The sequence below is a fragment of the Carassius gibelio genome, chromosome A4, assembly GCF_023724105.1.
Source record: "Carassius gibelio isolate Cgi1373 ecotype wild population from Czech Republic chromosome A4, carGib1.2-hapl.c, whole genome shotgun sequence".
Classification (NCBI taxonomy): domain Eukaryota; kingdom Metazoa; phylum Chordata; class Actinopteri; order Cypriniformes; family Cyprinidae; genus Carassius; species Carassius gibelio.
This window is the reverse complement of record NC_068374.1, coordinates 24,875,410-24,895,116: the sequence shown is the minus strand read 5'-3', so window position 1 is coordinate 24,895,116 and position 19,707 is coordinate 24,875,410. Positions and strand designations below refer to the sequence as shown.

Here is a 19,707-nt window from a genome sequence, read left to right as displayed (position 1 = left end):
TTTTTTTTTTACTTTATAGCTACTAAAGATGACTTTATATACTTGATATATAAGTATTTAATCAATCTGTATATGAGTAATCAAATTTTTACATGATAAAATCCATCAACGATTAAAGCTTGCAAAAGCACTCCATAAAATCTGTGATAAGACTAATGACAACCCACTCATCAATGAACCAGACTATATAAAGCTCTCAAGATGCGTCTGAAAACAAATGAATCAAATGCAGTCTTTGGCAGAAATACGTGGTGGTCAGGACTCTGTTTTCAGAGGATTCCTTCGCAGGGCAGCACGAGAGGATCAACAGGAACCATAAAACTCTATGACACCATCTGAAAGACTATTTCACGTAAGAATTCAATAATACATTCATAACAGCAGGGCCTTTAAATTGAAACATGGTATCTTATCATGAGCACATTTGAAGTTGGGGTATTACTGAGATCATGTGTGGATTCAACAGGAAGCTTTAACGAACTGTGTTCATCTCATTTGCCCTGTAGTTGTGATACAAGTCGTGCAAAGAATGCAACTCTTTCCATTCTTCCAATTATTGGATGGATGAAGAACTACAACATCAAAGAATGACTGCTGGGTGACATTGTTTCAGACATCAGCACTGGGCTAGTGGCGGTGATACAAGGCAGTTGACAAGCTGTGCAAATCAATGCCAATAATGAACGTGAATTTGCGCAGCTTGTCAGTTAACAATGGCTCTGTGTAGTAACAGTTGCTCTATGTGAAATCACACCCCTGATGGAATTTACCGCGGATTAGAGAACAGGCTTGATTGACGAGATGTGCATTATTTATTGGTCAATATTTATCGTGAAACCCTACTAAATTTTGTTTAATGTATGATATGATATTAAATCTCCCTTTCTTAGATATGAAACACCAATTGCTTCAAATCTGGAAGTCATTGAGGAGAGTGCATTGCAGGCCTTCCCTATAGCCATAGTAGGATGGCTTTCTCAGTAGCTAAAGTCTACTCGGTCAAACACGCCTACACGATTGATGGAAACCAGGTCAGCTGGGGTTCTGTTGACTACAAACAATGCAAATGATGTGATGCATATCTCAATTGGTATTTTGAAAATCAAAATGGACACAGTTTTATTCACTCGCCAACATGAATTCAAAGAATAATTGGTTAATGTTGGTTTTATAACATTTATAGATAGCTGGAGTTCTTTCAGCCATGATGGTACTGATTGTGATTGTCACAATAAGATTTCTGCTTGAGCCGTTGCCCAGGGTGAGAATTGTTATGTCTTTATATATGTACTATGCAAACTCCATGAAGTAATTTAGAGCTGAACTGAATATGACTTAACCATTTTAGTCATGTGTAGGACTCAATTTTATGAGCTTTATGCATTTTTTTTGTCTGTTCTGGGTGCTTTGGTCATTATTAATCTGAAAGGCATGCTGATGCAGTTCAGAGAGCTGCCGTTGTTATGGAAGATCTCTGTCCCTCCTGTGAACACCCACAGTTTGGTCCTGGACTTCTCTGCGGCCTCTTTTCTTGATATAATATATTATCTGCTCTCAAGTTTATTAAAGCAGTAAAATAGCTTACTATAACATACAGCATACTGTAGGCCATATTTCCACTGGATTTGGTTTTTGAGGTCTAGCCTAATTATACTTTTGTTTTTTCTTATTGACCCTGAAAGAGTTTATACGAATCGAGGTTGACATCTACATAGTTTCGTGTGATGGTAAAACAATCTCCTGTAGATTTTCCTCAGTACAAGTTATTTCATTTCAAAACCTCTTTATTTCAACTCTTGTTTCATTACAGTGTACATCATGGATAAACTTCATTGATGTTAATTTTAAGACATCCATCTTTTACCCCAAGCTACATAATGCCATGTTGCACATTCTGGAAATGCATCCAGATCATGGAGAACTAGAAAAGGTACATAAAACGAGTCATTTTGATTCAAATATTGTGATGATATTTTACATTTGACTTTCAGCGACCATCAGCTGTCAAGGTTCTAAGAAATCCATAGGCTTCTGATCTATGGCTATGTGTGTTGTGCTTGTGGTGTTTGCAGGATGTAAACATAAACTACGAAGTCATTCAGAGAGATGGTATAACTGTGTGAGGAAAAGAAGATTTTGAGATAAAACCACCTGCTGAACTACACATTCTTTCAGTCTGGCCAGTGGCTGTTTTGAGAAGAATGCACTATTTTACTTCCACATATTTTAGTTTACGATAACATATTCATTGTTACCATATTTACTGGTGATTTAGTGGCAATAAATGAATTAATGTTGTTTGTAGTTTAGTGACAGTGGCACGAACTGTCATAAGGATAAAGGAAAAAGCATTACACATGTGACCCATTGAGACAACTTCTGGCTATTGAGTTTTATCACTAATGAATGAAAACAGTTCCTACCTTACAAACGAGGCCCTACTTCACCGGTTACTTCAATGGTCATCTTAATGCCGCACGTGTTCCTACTCAGAGAGCAACGTCTACCGGTACAGGTGATTATCAGTTCTTAAACTCTAAATTCTTCCTCCAGGATGTGTGGCGATAAGGAAAATAATGTTAAAATGCATAAACTGTAACGTGTCATTCAGTTTTTAAAGAGCACAATACGTTTTTCAGGACAGTAAAGGGGCTGCGGATGGATTTCTGAAGTCGCTATTTAGCCGACCAATCAAAATCTTGACGAGCGTGACGCGATACTAAAGTACTAGTTTCAATGTTTGAATTTATTTTGAACGACTGATCGTTTCCTGTGGAGTCCACGTCATTTCCAATAAAATGCTATTTTTTTATAAGCTTATTTTACTTACTACATCTGTACATTTACGTTGGATCTGAAATGTTCTCTCAGTCGAGAGACCAACTTGTCAATATTATATGTATTAATGTATGTTAGTAACTGTAATATGATTTTTTTAAACAACAAAACATTACATGTGAATAATGATGATTTTTATAATGAAAGAATCTGTAAAATAATCTGTGAATAAAATCTAAATATTACCTGCACTTTACATATATATACATGGTATTTTAGCTGGCAAATATGAGAGTATTATGAGACACATGAAGGTTATACAAAAATGGCAAATACAACCAATTAAGACTGGAAAAAGAATACATTTTGACCTTATACATTTCCAATTATACATTTAAAAAGTATGTGAAATACATGATGTTATGTGTGTGTTTGTGTAAATATTTCCAAAGTTAAACAGAATCTATTAAATAAAGACTGAAACCCCTTTTTTTTTTTTTTTTTCAGAAATTAATAAAAAAGTAAACTTTAAGACACTACATTAGATAGTAGATAACAAACACAAAAACACATTTAATTTGTGCATTTAATTTTGATTACATTCAAGAAACAACACATTCAACAAAAGCCCCAAAAATGCAGCATGGATGGGCTGAATTATTTAAAAAATGATTGAATATCTGACGACAAGAAGATTTAAAACACCATTCAGTATGATCTTTATTATACAGGTAATTGTTTCAGACTATAAAACATCCATTGGAATCCCTGCCAGGTTTACATACTAAATCACTTTTATTAAGCAACAACAAAACCATGTTATTACTGGTAATATGGTCTGTAGCGGCCCTGATCGGGGTGATGTGGCCCCTGTGGAGGGGGACCCTGCATTCGAGGAGGGGGACCCCTGGGTGCCGGCCACATCCCTGGACTCAAGCCCCCAGGCTGGTTGAATGGTGGGCTGAGTGTACTCTTGTCCTCGGGAAACTGGGGGTTGTAATGGTGGGGAGGCGGGGCACTGACAGGGGGACCTCCATGCTGAGGGGGTGGCCCTGGAGGAGGATGGTTCATAAATGGGGGCATCTGACCAATGAGGTGTCCGGGAGGCGGGGTGATGGGAGGGGGAACAGATGAGAGTGGCGGAGGGGCCTGGTTGAAAACCATGTGAGGTGTGTTTGAGCCCTGTCCTGGGTGCGGCATTGGGTGACTGATTGGGGGAGGGGGCGGCGGGGGGCCGTAGTGCTGCTGAGGAGGTGCCATCATGTGATGTGGATGGGTCACAACGGGCTGACTTGAATAGTCTCCTGGGTGATGGTGAGGGGGCGGAGCATTGCCGGGCTGGGGGAGGGGGTCGCGGGATGGTCCGGAGCTCGTGGAATCGTCCTGGATGGGAACCGTGATGAGGTTGCTGTGCTTCCGCGTGGTGACGGTCGAGATGCGGAAGGTCTCCTGAGGGAGAGAGCGGGATGGTCCCATATCTCCAGGTGGTGGGCCTTGCGGAGGTCGGAGATCATCATGGGAGGCAGAGGGAGGCTGACTGTAGGGGTCGTGTCCTTGATGAGCCAGAGGAGGAGGGATGAGCACATGGGGCTTTGGCAGGTGAGGCGGGGGTACACGGAAGCGGTCGGACACCTCAGAGGCGGGAGGAAGGTGGAGAGAATCAGAGCGGCTGCTGGAGCTCTTGCCGGACCGCATGTGCCGGTGGTTGATGTGAGCCTGCAAGTCTCTCTGGGACAAATAGGTGCGCTTGCAACCCTGAACGATACTACACATGTAGAGAGAGCCACGCTGGCACTGTTCAATCCGCTGGACCGGGTCTGTACAGCTGTACATGTTTAGACTGGGAACAGAGAGGACATATGCAAAAGAAACATCAATTAAACACAGACAAGCACAAACTAGGGCTGTACAATATATTCAATATTTCAATTAAAAAGGCATTTTAAGTTTGAGCAACACTAATTTGGCCGTTACGAGTCGACAACGTGTTTCACAACCCCATTTTGTCTTGTGAATAGTTTTTCTAAAATGGTGCAAAAAAATGATAAGCTCAAACTCACAGAATCAATTCCTAACACTGATTCAGCATTTTTACTGCAGCATGACTCAAAAATGTTCACCAAAGCCCCAAAAATTTTATTTTAGTTGAGTTTTAACACAAAATATGTAGGTAATATAATAGTGTATTACTTTGCTTAAATATGATTTTCTTTAAATATGGAAATCATTCCATTATTATTTTAACAAGACGTTTACTGTATTTTCCAATTTACTGCTTGCATATAACATTTTGAATTTCCTCGGGTTAAAGCCTTAGAAAATCGTTCAATATAGAGTTATCATTCTATCCATCTATCTGTATAAAAAAAAAAAATCCTTAAAAAAACGAATATATAATTTGCTCACCAAGGCTGCATTTATTTGATCAAAAATACAGTAAAAACAGACATATTGTGCAATCTTACTAAAACTTACAATAATTACTTTTTTATATATATATTTTAAAATTCTGATTTACCCAGGGATAATTTCTTACCAGTTTTCAAAAAAGTTGTGCTGCAGGATTCTATAATGAATAAAAAGTTCAAAAGTACAGCACTTATGTAATCTTTTAACTATTGTAATGTCATAAATCCTTTTAGTGTCAGTTTGGATCAATTTAATTGCATTCTTGTGGAATAAAAGCAATAATATCTCAACCCTGAAATTTAAATGGTAGTGTGAATCAACCAGCCATATGTTTGCATCAAGATATGAATTATTCTCTATTATAGTATAAAGAAATTGTACAGTAGTGAGTAGTGCTTCTTACCCTGGACACATCTTATCACCCTTCCTTTCATGATGTAATGCACACTCATAGCAGAAAACATGTTTACATGGGATCTGCAAAGAAATGAGTCATGGCAGGATTAATTCATGTCACCACAAAGCTGTCACTTGCAGATTGTATGAGTTCATTATACACGTAAACTATTCTCACCATACGGCCGTATGTCTTAATTGGCAGTCCACATTTGTCACAGAAATGAACAGGTGTTTCATCCTTTTCACCAATCAAAGTCAGCTAGCCAAAAAAGAGAAAGAGATACAAAGAATGTTCACAACTCTTAAACAAGCATCTGAGTGGTGACTAAATTACTCTTAAAAAATGTAGCCTTTACCTTGTAATCCCAGAACAGCTGCTGTGGGAACCGACGCTGGCTCGCAAACGCGTCTCCAGCTTTCACGCCACAATCGAATCGGTCCTCCTGCTTGATGTTAAACCCTTAAACAGGTCAGAAGAAAGCCCCATTTGTAGTCCATCATAATATTTAATAATATGCTTGTGAAAAGTGCAATATACAAACTATTTGAAATGAAAAATATATCCACAATACCTTCTTCTCCAGCATGGGCTTTGGATGGTAACCGTCCCGTTGGTCTTTGGGGTCGTGGGGCAGGTTTATTCCTGGTCTGTTTGGGAAGAAGTTTGATTGGGATCCTCCTTCTGACATCAGGACCACCTAACGGCCCGTCCGTACCCTGCATATCGTCTGAAAGGAAAGAGGGACAAATGAATAATTTATTTTTGCCTTCATTAGGTATTAGGTACACAAACGTTTTGATTTTAACCCATTAACAGACTTACAGTACAACTAACGTTATATATAAAAAATTATAACTTCGTGCAGTCTGTATTGATTCGTGGGCATTATACTTACATATACTCAAATAAAACTTGATATTGATGTGAACTTGATACTGATTCTACTGTGAACGAACGAAGCAGTAAAACAACAAGGTAACAGGCAAAATACAGCGCACACTGAATCAACTTAGATTATATTTAACAACAACGAGGAATGCAGGCTTTAACATAATGTTTTTGTTTGCGTTACAGCTGATATTTCCTTTAGAGACTGAATAAACGGGATCAAATGCACTCAGGAAGATTAACGCCACATTGACATAGAGGCCATAACCGATGGTGTTGAAGGAAAAGGTCTTAAACTGGGCTCATTCACGAGGTAGCTCGATTATCTATAAGCAAGCATGTGTAAAACCCCAGCGAAGATATGTTGTGGTCACAAGCGACATGTTTTGGGGAAAATAAACCTGCGAATGAAAACTATAAATTTCCCTCCTTACCACTATGGTCCATAACGCTGTGAAGCCAATGCTTAACGGCACTTCCTGTTTGTACTTTTCAAAACAAAAGTCTCAATTTTTTTTCATAACAAAAGTTCAAGCTCATAAAATAAATAACCTGAAAATAAATAAATAACCTTATTTTAGGTTCATAATTGAAATGATACAGAATATCAATAAAGCAATTTAGAATTGTGAATCCTTTTAACGGATACACTGTAGCAGACAATGCAGGGAAACCACTCAAGTGTGAAGGATATATTTTAACTCTTCAGACAAGGTTTAAAAATAATCCCAGGACGCGGCACACTTTAATTTAATTAGTTTCGTTTTTTTTTTTTAGATAAGATACATTTTATGTATTAACTATTATTCTAAAATGTGGAAAATAAAGGTAATATAAAAATGAGTAGGCCTATGTGTGTCAAGACCATTTAGTGGTTTCTTTAAATCTACGGTTACATGCAATGGTTTGCTATTACTCACATGTATGGTAGATATATTTACATATAACATCTAACACTAAAGAGAGAAAGAGAGAGTGAGAGACCAGATAGCACACGGACAGGTGCATCTCAATAAATTATAATGTCGTGGAAAAGTACATTTATTTTAGTAATTCAACTCAAATTGTGATATTTAAATAAATTGTGTATTAAATAAATTCAATTCACACAGTCTGAAGAAGTTTAAGTCTTCGGTTCTTTTAATTGTGATGATTTTGGCTCACATTTAATAAAAACCCAGCAATTCACTATCTCAACAAATTACAATACTTCATTAAGACCAATAATAAAAATGATAAACATAATAATAATAAACTTTTTAGTGATTTGTTGGCCTTCTGGAAAGTATGTTCATTTACTGTACATGTACTCAATACTTGGTAGGTGCTCATTTTGCTTTAATTACTGTCTCAATTCGGCGTGGCATGGAGGGGATCAGTTTGTGGCACTGCTGAGGTGGTATGAAAGCCCAGGTTTCTTTTACAGTGGCCTTCAGCTCATTTGTATTTTTTGGTCTCTTGTTTCTCATCTTCCTCTTGACAATAGCCCATAGATTCTCTTTGGGGTCCAGGTCTGATGAGTTTGCTGCCCAGTCAAGCACACCAAACATCATGGTCATTTAACCAACTTCTGGTGCTTTTGACAGTGTGGGCAGGTGCTAAATCCTGCTGGAAAATGAAATCAGCATCTTCAAAAAGCATCTGGTTGGTAGAAGGAAGCATGAAGTGCTCCAAAATTTCTTGGTAAATGGGTGCAGTGACTTTAGTTTTCAAAAAACACAATGGACCAACACCAGGAGATGGCATTGCCAAATCATAACAGACTGTGGAAACTTAAAACTCTGGACTTCAAGCAACTTGGGCTATGAGCTTCTCCACCCTTCCTCCAGACTCTAGGACCTTAGTTTAAAATTAAATAAATTAATACAAAAGCTTAAATTAAATACAAAACTTGCTCTCATCTGAAAAGAGGACATTAGACCACTGGGCAACAGTCCAGTTCTTCTTGTCCTTAGCCCAGGTAAGACGCTTCTGACATTGTCTGTGGTTCATCAAATTCCTTGACGGGTCTGTGTGTGGTGGCTCTTGATGCCTTGACACCAGCCTCAGTCCATTCCTTGTGAAGTTCACTCAAATTCTTGAATTGATTTTGCTTGACAATCCTCATATGGCTGTGGTTCTCTCAGTTGGTTGTGCATCTTTTTCTTCTACACTTTTTCCTTCCACTCAACTTTCTGTTAACATGCTTGGATACAGCACACTGTGAATAGCCAGCTTCTTTGGCAATGAATGTATGTGGCTTACCTTCCTTGTGAAGGGTGTCAATTATAGTCTTCTGGACAACTGTCTGATTACCCTATTCTAATTTGTTGAGTGATTTGGTGGGTTTTTGTTAAATGTGAGCCAAAAATAGTTTTTTACATATTTATTAAACCTGTCATTATGTCCTGACAGTAGAATATGAGACAGATAATCTGTGAAAAAAAATCAAGCTCCTCTGGCTCCTCCCAGTGGTCCTATTGCCATTTGCAGAAACTCCCGGTAAAAAATAACCAATCAGAGCTGCGGTCCTTTGCGGTAACTTTGTTTGTGTTCAAAATGTAGAAAAATGTATATAATAATCGAGTACACCATGAATCTGTTTTCCAAACTGTGTTTTTAGCTTGTCCTGAATCACTAGGGTGCACCTATAATAAGTGTTTATATTCGGACTATTTTAGATTGCTTCGGGGGTACCGCGGCGGAGTAACCCAGTACCTTTGTGATTCTTCATAGACACAAACAGAGAGAGATAGTTCCGGCTACCATGTTCTTCCGCAAGACGCAAGCAGTTCTGTTTATTAACCGCTAGAGCATCAAAAGTTCCCAACCGCAGCTTTAAAAGAACCAAAGACTTAAAACGACTTCAGTCTGTATGCATTGAATCTATTTTCACAATTTGAGTTAAATTACAGAAATAAATGAGATGTCTATTAAACATAGCTAAATCTGGAAAGCATTTGCTGTGTACAAACATCCTATAGACATTTCTAAGATGTCAGTTTTACATTCTAAATCATAAACATCTTATTGACATTTTCTAAATGTTTACTTGACATCTGTTAGCGCTATAGACATATTGCAGGTCAGAAAACATCTCTAAAAATACATCTTGCAGAAAAAAATAGACTTCTCAGTGATGTATGTGTGCTATCAGAATAAACAAGAGAACAAGAATGAATGAAAAAATTGCCAGCCAGGTGGCGTTGTATACATTAAGGTGAATGAATGAAACAAAAAATACAGTACTGGCCATTACTAAGCATCTCAGTGACTACCAGAGATAGAAACGAGATGAAAGGCATTTTTTAATTGTAAGAAAGGTCCAGATCCTCTATGCCTGCTTTTTGGCCCAGCAGACTGAATTAAGACATGAGCTCATGCATCTAAATGGTTTAGATTGGTGTTTAATGAATGAATGAATGTAGTGACATCAGACCCTTCAGTGTCCTCTGTTGGCCAGAAATGAAAGTGACACCCTGCGCTTCCTGTGTTTGGCTGCAGGTGTGGCTCCAGGTGATCACTGTACTCAGACACATCACAGGAAGAGACCGAGATTAAAGGACGCTGCTGTAAGTCTGACAAAATATTTATTCGTTTTTGTATCATTATTACAAAAAATACTAACAGTTCTGCCTTATATTAAAATGATATGTTGAAATGTTGCAGGGCGGCGTCCGTTTTAATCTACAAACAAGGTAAGATCTTGCTTTTGTTTTCCATTATGCACCTGTCTTTTGTTATCAAGCCAAACGGGAACAAGTCGACCGCTGACAGTAAATAAGTGCACAGTGAAACTTGCAGTTAGAAACATACAAATATTTATAAAAACTCTTAATAATCTAGAAAATAATCGGCAGCAAGCTTGAGTACACAAACTAGAAGCTATACAAAGATGGCCTTATATTTAAATGAAAAACTTTATGATGTGAAAGTTCAGATTAAGTGATAAAGAGAGCTTTTAGAAATGTAAAAGTCAGAAATTAGGATTATTTACAATTATTTTGGATGTTTTCCTGGTCTCGGGTTGATGACTCAAATCTCCAGAAATTTCTGCGTCACAGTTTATTGTGACATAATAATCAATATTATTACACACAAAAACGTTAATCACACTCCGTTTTAGGTTTTATGGCGATAAACAACGTAATTGTTCAAAGAAAACATATTTTCGGCATTGAGCAGTTTGGCTGATTTGAATGAGCATTTGCATCAAACCTGATGTTTTCAACAGTCACATAAAGGAGAATGAAAACATGTTTTGCTTTCTCGTACTAGACCCTCATAAATGATGAATGTGTTGATTATTTATACTATAAATAATCCAAACGTTTTTGAATCCCATGCTCTTTCATAACATCAACAAGCACACTGAATCAGCATTTACGAACTATAATGAACTATACATGTCCGCGTCCTTCCATTTTTTATTTCAACAGTGACCAGAGTCCTCTAGCATTGCAGGAAGTTGTATTACTGGCTACAGGTGTTTTTCGAAACTTGAAATGATCTCATGTTCTATGGCAGCAACAGACAAAGCCACACCCAATGTCCTCAGGTCACATAGGCTGAGTGTTTACAGCAGTTCGTCGAAAAGCAAAAGCTACAGGATCAGATCACGTGAGACCACAAAGGGCAGGACGCAATAACAAAGTCCTCTTCCTCCACACAAACAAAATAAAGAGCCGCGGCAGAGAAGGGAAATAGAAAATGGAATTTAGGCAAATGGAGGGCTAAATCTGATGCGAGAGACGGGTTGAATTAGTTTCATAATAAACATGATGGCACACCTTTCAGAACATGATGGTGGAAGAAACGAGACAGCGGAGAAACACCACATCCCTCCAGGCTGGACCTGGTGAGGTCGACCACAACACTCTCTATACCATCAATATGAGGTAACCATATGTTCAGAAGTATTATATAGTAAAATACATTACAGTGCAGTTGTTGACACACAAGTCTTCTTTGGTCTGAATATCAGAGTTTCTCAGCTTATTGGACGACAGCTGGCTCAGATAGGGGACCAACTGGACTACAAATGGCGTGAAGAACTGCCTGTCCAATGGCCAACCCTGAATTTAGGGATTTATCTTTATGCCCAAACCAGGAGAGCGTTCGCTGGGTGAGTTTACCTCCGCATGAACTTATGCTTTAAGCTGTTTTGAATGAAGATATTGGATAATATGAAAGGGTTAGGTGTGGTTTAATTTCTATTTAAGTTTATAATAACGAAACTGTCTTCAGCAGGATCTTCGGCAATGTTTGGGGGGCCAATATTATGCCAATGTTGAGGACATCCTGGCTTGTTGCACAGCTTCAAAATGGCTGTCAGGAGGCCAAGAAGTGGGCAGCCTGGGTAAGGACAATATTTATTTGGGGTCTGTAAGTATGTAAAATGTAACCAAAAATACATTCAAAAACTAGTAATAATATTATCATTTAAAATAACTTATAATCATCAACATTGAAAACAGTTGTGCTGCTTAAAATTTTCTTCCACAATTGTTTTTTTTTAGAATTCTTTGATGAATAGAAAGTTCAAAAGAACAGTATTCATTTTTATTTATTTATAGTTTTTTCTGTCCGTTTTTAATCATTTTTAAAGAATAATTGTATCCACAAAGCACAATTTCTAGCCACATTAATACTGTAGAGCCATGAATAACCATACAATATAACTTTTGAAATGTCATTTATTGTTTAGGATTTTTTTCAAATTTTTATGTTCAAAAATTTCAATGAATTTATTTAGGCTTAAAAAATAATTTACATCAACAAATAAATTGATATTTTCAGGTCAGGTTTGAAAGTGGCAACCCTTGTATTTAAGTGATATAAACTAATTTAACTTCTATTTTTTTGGTGATCTTTTCTCAGGTATCCAACTTGCACATTTCTGACTGCTCTCGCAGGACCACATACATATTAGCGTCTGCTTTACTTCTGCTCGCTGTGTCTATCTTCCTCATAACCTGGAATGAATATGAAGGCTGAATGTGACACTGAGGGGGTCAAGAGCTGGTCTTTGGCTCAAATGTAACCAAGGTTGATTTTTAAAAGAAAATGCTTATTTTGCATTTTCTTTTATAACTGATTTAAATGACGTGCTGGCTCACAGATGTAAGCTCATATATGTGATGGTTTTTGCAAGTCGAAGATTGTTTTTGAATGTGTGGGTGTGTGTTTTGAGTCTGTTGCTGGATAATTGGGCCAATGAATAGTTATACCTCTTCCACTAAAAAGCACTACTAAAGGAAGCTAGACTTTCCAAACCAACAAGCGCAATAAAATTTTCCAAATGAAAACAAAGTGTTTGGGTTTGTTTGTATTTATCTGCATGAAGAAAACCAAATGTTACAGTTTTTCTGCAAATCACTGATCAGTCCTGTGGCAATACAACATCTACATGCGTATAGTTCTTAAAGGCTTTCATGTTGCACTTCTGTAGCGTTGAGCCCAATTGTGTGCCAGGTCCCACCTCATAGGTGTGAGGAAACTCCTGCCCCTGGGCTCTTTCATAAATCTCATGCAGCGTCTGCTCCCATTTCACCGGAGACACCAGCTGTCTGCTCAGCTGATCGCGGACGTGCTTGTCATGCATGTAACGCTTGCCGTCCACATTGGAGTGCACGGAGATCTCTGGCCGCCGTACCTCTATCTTTCTGAGGACGTCTCTTAGAGGCTCGATCGCTGGCTCCATCAGCACGGTGTGAAAGGCCCCGCTAACCGGCAGCAGCCGTGTTCTCATGAAGTTCAGCTCTCTGGAACGGTTTTGAAGGAAATCCAAAGCCTGTGGGGGAGATAGATTGTTAAAAGCACAGCGGGAATTAACAGTCAAGACTTCATCTTATCAGAAAGTCAACATGAAATCAATATTGACTACATTTAAAGCATACTTCTGGTCTTATTGTAAATGATTCAGTAGAGTTGAACTGACTTCAATAGACAAAACAACACACCTAAAATATTTCACATGAACAAAGCTCTGTATCGATTCCAAACGATGGATCTTACCTCTTTGTGGCCAGCTATCACTCTCCCATCTGGAAATAGGTAGTTGGCAATGGCGCACACAGGCTCTTGGATACCGAGAGACAAACAGTGCTCTCTGGCTTGGACGCAGGCATATTTGTACTTGGCCTGAGGTCGGCCAATTACAGACAACATGCCACTAGATACTAGGTCTGAGGCCTTCTGCATTGCCTCTGCCCTCACCTTTACTGCAAACAGAGCTGTGAGCAGAGAACAGGACCACTATGAGAATTTAATGTGGGTGAATCTTCCAAAAACTGGCTGTTAGATGTTCAGGTTACATTTTACCCCCCCAAAAAAATACATAATTTGCACCCTTTAGGTATGGTAAGACTTTGTGGATTGTGAGGTTATTTTAATTACAATGCTTATTACGGTAATGAAAAACAACAACAAGTCATTACTATGATGATAAAAACAATGATATGTATGATGATGTACTCAAAGATCATGATAGCCTTTAATTTATGCAGATTTAGAAGTTATAATAATAAATACAATTATTTGTTTATATGTATGTATATATATATATACACATATATAATTAGGGGTTTAGCCATTTTGTTGTGCTTTTAACATTTTTATTATAATTCTTTTTAATTCTATTTAAGTTATTAAGTGATTTTAGTACTTTAACTGATTTCATTTCAGTTTTACGCTTGTCATCTAATATTTATTTTTTACTTTACTTCAAACAAAAATGACTTTAATAGTAGTAACTAATTACAAGACTGTAGGGGAAAATGTTGTATGTTTAATAACAAGCTTTACCTTCAGCGAAGTTCATTGCACCAGAAAAGACCAAAGCAGCAAATTCCCCAACACTGAAACCTGCTGCAGACACACAGCTCTCAATAGCCTACAGATGAGGGTCAGTGAGTCTGACATTAATTTAATACTGACCACATATTAATCATACATGCATGCCACTGTCAGTCCTAACAGATTAGTTGTACACTGATTTTATGGGTAACTTACAGCAGGGTTTTCATGGTTCAGTCTTTCCACAGCAGCCAGTGAGCAGACAAAAACAGCTGGCTGGCAATGAACCGTCTTCATCAGATCTTTCTCGGGCCCATTTAAGCACAGAGACAGCAGGTCATAGCCAAGCACCTTCTCAGCTACAGCAAACATCTCTTTGACATTTCCATACTTCAGGAGTCCCTTTCCCATGCCGACAAACTGACTGCCTTGTCCGGGGAACAGCAGGACAGACGCTTTCCCCGGAGCTCTGCGTGTTCTCCTGGTCTTCTCCTCCTCAGGGCTGGGCTGACTGCCACCAGACGAGATGGGGACATCTGACAGGCTTCTGCAAATGTAGACCGTTGCCTTATTCCGAAACAAACGAGCTATACTACAACACCCGAGAGTAACGCCGAGATTCATGATAAAACCGTTTCCGTTTAAATGAAATTCAGCACATTGTTTTTAAGAATGCTCTCTTACTGAGAGCGGAGGTCAAATGCAAACCACGCACACCTGTGTCACACGTGTTTTCTGCGATACCATGCTTTCATGAGATTATATCAAACGTTTAAGAAGACAAAGTCCTTATTACAACTTCTGTAGCACTGCTGTGTTTACCACATGTCATGTACTTTTCTTCGTGTATCGGATGTAGTCTGGAAAACATACAAAAGCATAGCGCCATCTCGTGTACTGGAGGCTATATCGCACTCAAAATATAAAACATAACATTTAATATTAAAATATATGGTCGTTGCTAAGTGTCAGGAGGATACTTTTTTCATGTTATACTATTTTTTTTAATTGATTACTGTATCTGTTTGTCAAAATAATGGTGTGATATTATATTTGTCAATGTTTATTTTAGATTTATGTAGTTTTCATGGTTATTTCTTGTTTACATTTAATTGAAAATACATTAAATAGTCTGAAATAAAATATTTAAGGTGACAAAATAACCACTGTGTGTGTGTATGTATATATATATATATATATATATATATATATATATATATATATATATATATATATATATATATATATATATTTGGGTGTCTGTGTCTTAGCACAATTATATTTGTAACAAAAATACATTGTATGGGTCAAAATGATTGATTTTTTCTTGTATGCCAAAAATCATTAGGATATTAAGTAAAGATCATGTTCCGTAAATATATAAAAAAGTATTATCATTAGTAATACACATTTCTAAGGACTTCATTTGGACATCTTTAAAGGCGATTTTCTCAATATTATGCACCCTCAGATTCCAGATTTCCAAATAGTTGTATCTCAGCCGAACAGTATCCTATTCTAACAAACCATGCATCAATGGAAAGCTTATTTATTATTGAGCTTATTGTTGAATGTTTTATGTGTAATAATGGACCCTTATGAATGCTTTTGTGCTCCAGGGTTTCACACACACATATATATGAAACTGTTGCTCTGAATTTTTGCAAACTACAGAGGTTTGTCAACAAATTAGACCTAACTAATCTTGTGTCTTGTAGGCTACATAATGTTTGTGTTTTTATTTTGAATTAATTGTAAATTGTTAGTGTATGCTACTAAATGATGGTGTATTCTGAGGTGATGTAAGGTCTGAAATCACAGGTTAGAACGCAGACAGCATCTCAACATATCATCAGTGGATAAAGCGCTGGAGTACAAAGATACAAGACCATTATTTTTCGTCTGCAGGAAACCGTATTTCCAGAACCCTTCCATTAGGTTTCTGGGAAGTGAAAGATGCCAGTCATCCAGTTTCTCTCTCTCTCTCTCTCTCTCTTCCAGTTCCAGTTCTGATCAGTCTTAAACAGATAATAATAGCTTTTGTAGCAAACGTTCATCATGGTAGAGAACGGTTTTGTTTTTTATTGGACTGACAGAAAATGCCGAAACAAGTCACAAAACATTCAAGTGGCAAAAACTGGCTTTGCATGTGACTTTGCATGCAAATCCAATTGATTAAACTACAGATGCTCGGTTATACAAAACTGCAGCACTTTTAATTAAGGCTTTTAAGTTGACACTTGTACACCCCAGATTTTTTGCTTCATTTAATTTTTTTTTATTCATTTTTCCCCCCTCATAACATAAAAAGCATCAAGGCATTTGCTTGCAGCAATCAGAACAACACACGACTTGTAATGTTAACCTGTGTCCGTCGCTGCTCGGACACTCCCCAGGAGTCATGTTCTTCACTTTACACAGTGCAAATCCTCAAAGCACTCATAAACAATTCATTATGTGTACATACCGCATGCTGCACCCTGTGAAGAGTCATTTCGATGTTTAAAGAGACCAGTATCGAATGCTACAACCGCTCTACAGAGCGCATTCGCCTCCTTTATCAACACGCTTTATGATTGCACTTGATGTACAATTCTTTTTCTTTTTTTTTTTTATCAATTCTTCCCATTTTTTTTTTCTTTTTTATGTAAGTCCCCTCACCCCCACATTCAGTTAAACCAACATTAACGAAGACAGAAAACAGGGCAAATTATTACAAAGTCAAAACAGTCACTAACAGACATCTTTTCCTCAGTCTTTACAGACAGGATCCAATATTTGGTTTTCGTATCCTCCGTTTAAACCAGATGCATCAGCAAGCAAGAGCACAGTTTGAGTATAGTTGGTTGTACATTTTGTTGTTCCTGTGTATTAAAAAACCCAATTCTTTAAAATATATGTCCTCCATTTGATCAGGATCAGCTTTGTCAAGTGGGATTTGACTATTTATTGTGAGACCACGAACTTCAGATGGATACTAAAGCTAAATGGTCAAACCCTTATTTTCTGAATACCCCTGGCTGCTGTAAAAAGTTCTTTGCAAACCAAACAAAGAAACCCGACGTGGCGTATGAGATCGTGGAAATGAATCCTCAGGAAAAAAATCAAGAAAAATAAAAAAAGAGACACGAAAAAGATATTAACACATATCTGAAGGCAACATCTGAGGCAAAGGACAATGATAAGTTTCAGAAAAAAAAACAAATTATATTTTTGAACTTTTTACATGTACATCACTGTATCCACAGGTATTTCCTACCGTAAAACTCATCAATAACTGTTGTGAATATAACAGAGCAAAAATCTAGTCGTTTTATAAAAGAAAAAAAGGCAAACCAATAATTTTTTAGAATAAAAGCAAAACAGTTACAAAATATTCATCAACAAAAAAAAAAAGGAGTGAAAGTTAGATGTGAGAATGATTTATATAGGAGCTCTTTGGACTTCCTCTCCGGCTAAAATAGTGGTGCTTATAAATATCATTGTAATTGCCATGACAACGTGCACAGCCTGCTTCGACATTCCCTCCTTACGTTTACAACGGTGACTGTCTCCGTTAGCGATAACACTGCGTGTAGGCTCTGTATTTTTTCAAATTCGTTTCGTCTAGCTCAGTATTCGTTGACTCATTTTCATTTTTTTTTTATTCAGTTGCATACAGTTAGAATATATATTTATATATTTATATGTAAAAATCTCTTTCTCGCGACATTGGAAAGTGATGATGTTATCTATGTGCAAAAAACGGTCATGGTACTGTAGCCTTGAATCCATTGGTTGGTTGTCGGTCGGTTTGTTGGTTGATTGGTTGGTTTGTTAAAGGGGCATCACCACATAGGAAAGTCCATTCGATGTTAAGTTTTAGTAACGTCGGAATGCTGGCACTGCTGAAAGACAGCAGTAAATCAGACCTGCAGGAAGACCGAAAAAAAAAAAGGAGAAATAAAAGTTCAATTCCTTTTAGATCTAAACAGAACTCATTTTTTAATCAGTTTCTATAACCTAAAGCTTTTTAAAAAGGGCTGTAGAATGTTGAATGTGATGAGCTGTCAATCATTTCTGCTCAGCCAATCATAATTGAGATCCTACCTGGCTCAGAGCAAAAGAACAGCTGTATATTAGAGCAGCTGGCAGGTAGACTTTTTGCGGGCCTTTCCAGGTACTGGAGTTTTCCTGTTGATTTGCCGGACCAGGTCATAGAAGATCTGCAGTCACACACAAAGCAACAGTCAGTGAATTCATACATGTGCCATCAGACTAGATGAGTCTCAGAATTCCCCATTTCTCATGATGACGGTCTAAGTGTTTCCTGTACTTTAAAGTTTCAACATGAAATCACTGACATTTTCACTATTCAATGCATATTATGCAAAGTCATTTTACAGTTTAGACAACTATTTATAAAAATAAAAACAACATGCAACCAAACCAAAATAATACATCTGTCATATAGAGACCATGATCAAATGTCCCACATTTTTCTAAAATTTCCAGTGGACAGAAAGATAAAATCAATGGCTGTCCTGCATTTGTTTGACTCATATGTTAAAATACATTCCTGAAGAAAAACAAACAGCTTTCATGTTTTTATCGGAGGCTTCTCAGTTGTAATAATAACTTTCACTATGATTGGAAGTCAAGTCACCATGACACACCCCCACTAACCAAACAGAGTTAACTTTATACTCATTTTATTTGCACGTCTAATGATATGTGGAAACCATGTCATCTGCTAAATAAAATAAGAATTATATAAAGCCAAGCTTCCAACTCAGACTCAGCTTTTACAAATAAATGTAATGTGTCTGCTTGAGTACTTCAGCCCTAGACTGAAACCGAGAAAACACACAGTCGGAGGTGTGGACGCTTCCACACACAGATGTTCAGCTCCCAGTGGGAAAAACCATCCATCAGTTCCACACAACATCTGCAGCTTTTACACAATGACCAGAGAAAAACTAGTGTAGCAGCCAGAAACACAATGGCATGTTTGTTTCTGATGTGTGATATAGCAGGATTAGGAATAAGATTTCTGCTACCTTGTGTTGTGTGGAGACAGAGGCAGATTTGGGATGCGAGTTGAGAAGGATAAGCTCCTAATCCATTCTTTGCTATACAAAGCAACATACAGTATGATCTCAGTAACGCCAGATAAACAGAAGTACAGGAAGCACCTTACTAAAAGGTATTGACAATCAGCGCAAAGTAACAAACTTTTGCAGTCTAACAGAGAAAATGGACTTGCCGAAACCCCTTCAACTTAATAAATGGCTTTTTTCTTTTATTCTTTGAATGGAAAACTGAAAAACAAAAACGATATAGATGCAAATCAGAGAGAGAGAGAGAGCCATGCCACCATTAAATTTCCTTTCTAATCCTGTAATTTACTGTCTAATAGGTTTTTTTGGTATTGTTTTGTCCATGAAAACGTAACTTACACAAATTAACTTTTAAAG

At 37.5% G+C, this 19,707-nt stretch overlaps 4 protein-coding genes across 6 annotated transcripts in view; 1 reads left to right on the top strand and 3 right to left on the bottom strand.

Annotated features, from left to right (window-relative positions):
* Positions 1–3,346: 3,346 nt before the first annotated feature.
* LOC127974451 (E3 ubiquitin-protein ligase Hakai-like) lies at positions 3,347–6,986 on the bottom strand. The gene is made up of 6 exons (XM_052577695.1): positions 6,910–6,986; positions 6,159–6,314; positions 5,943–6,046; positions 5,762–5,845; positions 5,591–5,664; positions 3,347–4,618 (listed from the first exon to the last, which is right to left on the bottom strand). The coding sequence occupies exons 1-6, from the start codon at positions 6,920–6,922 to the stop codon at positions 3,601–3,603; spliced, it is 1,449 nt and encodes a 482-aa protein (XP_052433655.1). The 5' UTR covers positions 6,923–6,986; the 3' UTR covers positions 3,347–3,600.
* A 2,932-nt stretch (positions 6,987–9,918) lies between these two features.
* bik (BCL2 interacting killer) lies at positions 9,919–12,766 on the top strand. 2 transcript variants are annotated; one of them, XM_052577675.1, is made up of 6 exons: positions 9,919–10,026; positions 10,124–10,152; positions 11,252–11,352; positions 11,439–11,579; positions 11,702–11,813; positions 12,335–12,766. In XM_052577675.1, exons 3-6 carry the CDS (start codon positions 11,255–11,257, stop codon positions 12,449–12,451), a joined length of 468 nt encoding a protein of 155 aa, XP_052433635.1. In that variant the 5' UTR covers positions 9,919–10,026; positions 10,124–10,152; positions 11,252–11,254; the 3' UTR covers positions 12,452–12,766. The 2 variants fall into 2 exon arrangements, with proteins under 2 accessions (XP_052433635.1, XP_052433643.1); XM_052577683.1 differs by having other exon boundaries at positions 9,994–10,026; positions 11,705–11,813.
* A 3-nt stretch (positions 12,767–12,769) lies between these two features.
* Positions 12,770–15,111, bottom strand: mcat (malonyl CoA:ACP acyltransferase (mitochondrial)). Its single transcript, XM_052577664.1, has 4 exons — positions 14,468–15,111; positions 14,261–14,348; positions 13,472–13,689; positions 12,770–13,247 (listed from the first exon to the last, which is right to left on the bottom strand). Exons 1-4 carry the CDS (start codon positions 14,873–14,875, stop codon positions 12,837–12,839), a joined length of 1,125 nt encoding a protein of 374 aa, XP_052433624.1. The 5' UTR covers positions 14,876–15,111; the 3' UTR covers positions 12,770–12,836.
* A 1,178-nt stretch (positions 15,112–16,289) lies between these two features.
* Positions 16,290–19,707, bottom strand: part of LOC127974411 (ras-related protein Rap-1b) — a 41,925-nt gene continuing 38,507 nt past the window's right edge. For both annotated transcript variants that reach the window (XM_052577646.1, XM_052577654.1), the window contains exons 7-8: positions 18,341–18,456; positions 16,290–18,162 (exon numbers count right to left, since the gene is read on the bottom strand). In XM_052577646.1, coding sequence (XP_052433606.1) covers positions 18,370–18,456 — 87 coding nt within the window. In that variant the 3' untranslated portion in view covers positions 16,290–18,162; positions 18,341–18,369. The remainder of the gene's footprint in view (positions 18,163–18,340; positions 18,457–19,707) is intronic.

Coding starts and splice junctions, on each gene's coding strand:
- LOC127974451 (XM_052577695.1), bottom strand. Junction 6,047..6,158: donor AGCCCATGCTGGAGAAGAAG/GTATTGTGGATA, acceptor GACCTGTTTAAG/GGTTTAACATCAAGCAGGAG. Junction 5,846..5,942: donor AGCTGTTCTGGGATTACAAG/GTAAAGGCTACA, acceptor TTTTTTGGCTAG/CTGACTTTGATTGGTGAAAA.
- mcat (XM_052577664.1), bottom strand. CDS start 14,875: ATGAATCTCGGCGTTACTCTCGGGTGTTGTAGTATAGCTCGTTTGTTT. Junction 14,349..14,467: donor TGAACCATGAAAACCCTGCT/GTAAGTTACCCA, acceptor CCTCATCTGTAG/GCTATTGAGAGCTGTGTGTC. Junction 13,690..14,260: donor TGCAATGAACTTCGCTGAAG/GTAAAGCTTGTT, acceptor CTCTGCTCACAG/CTCTGTTTGCAGTAAAGGTG.
- bik (XM_052577675.1), top strand. CDS start 11,255: ATGATGGTGGAAGAAACGAGACAGCGGAGAAACACCACATCCCTCCAG. Junction 11,353..11,438: donor CTCTATACCATCAATATGAG/GTAACCATATGT, acceptor TCTGAATATCAG/AGTTTCTCAGCTTATTGGAC. Junction 11,814..12,334: donor CCAAGAAGTGGGCAGCCTGG/GTAAGGACAATA, acceptor ATCTTTTCTCAG/GTATCCAACTTGCACATTTC.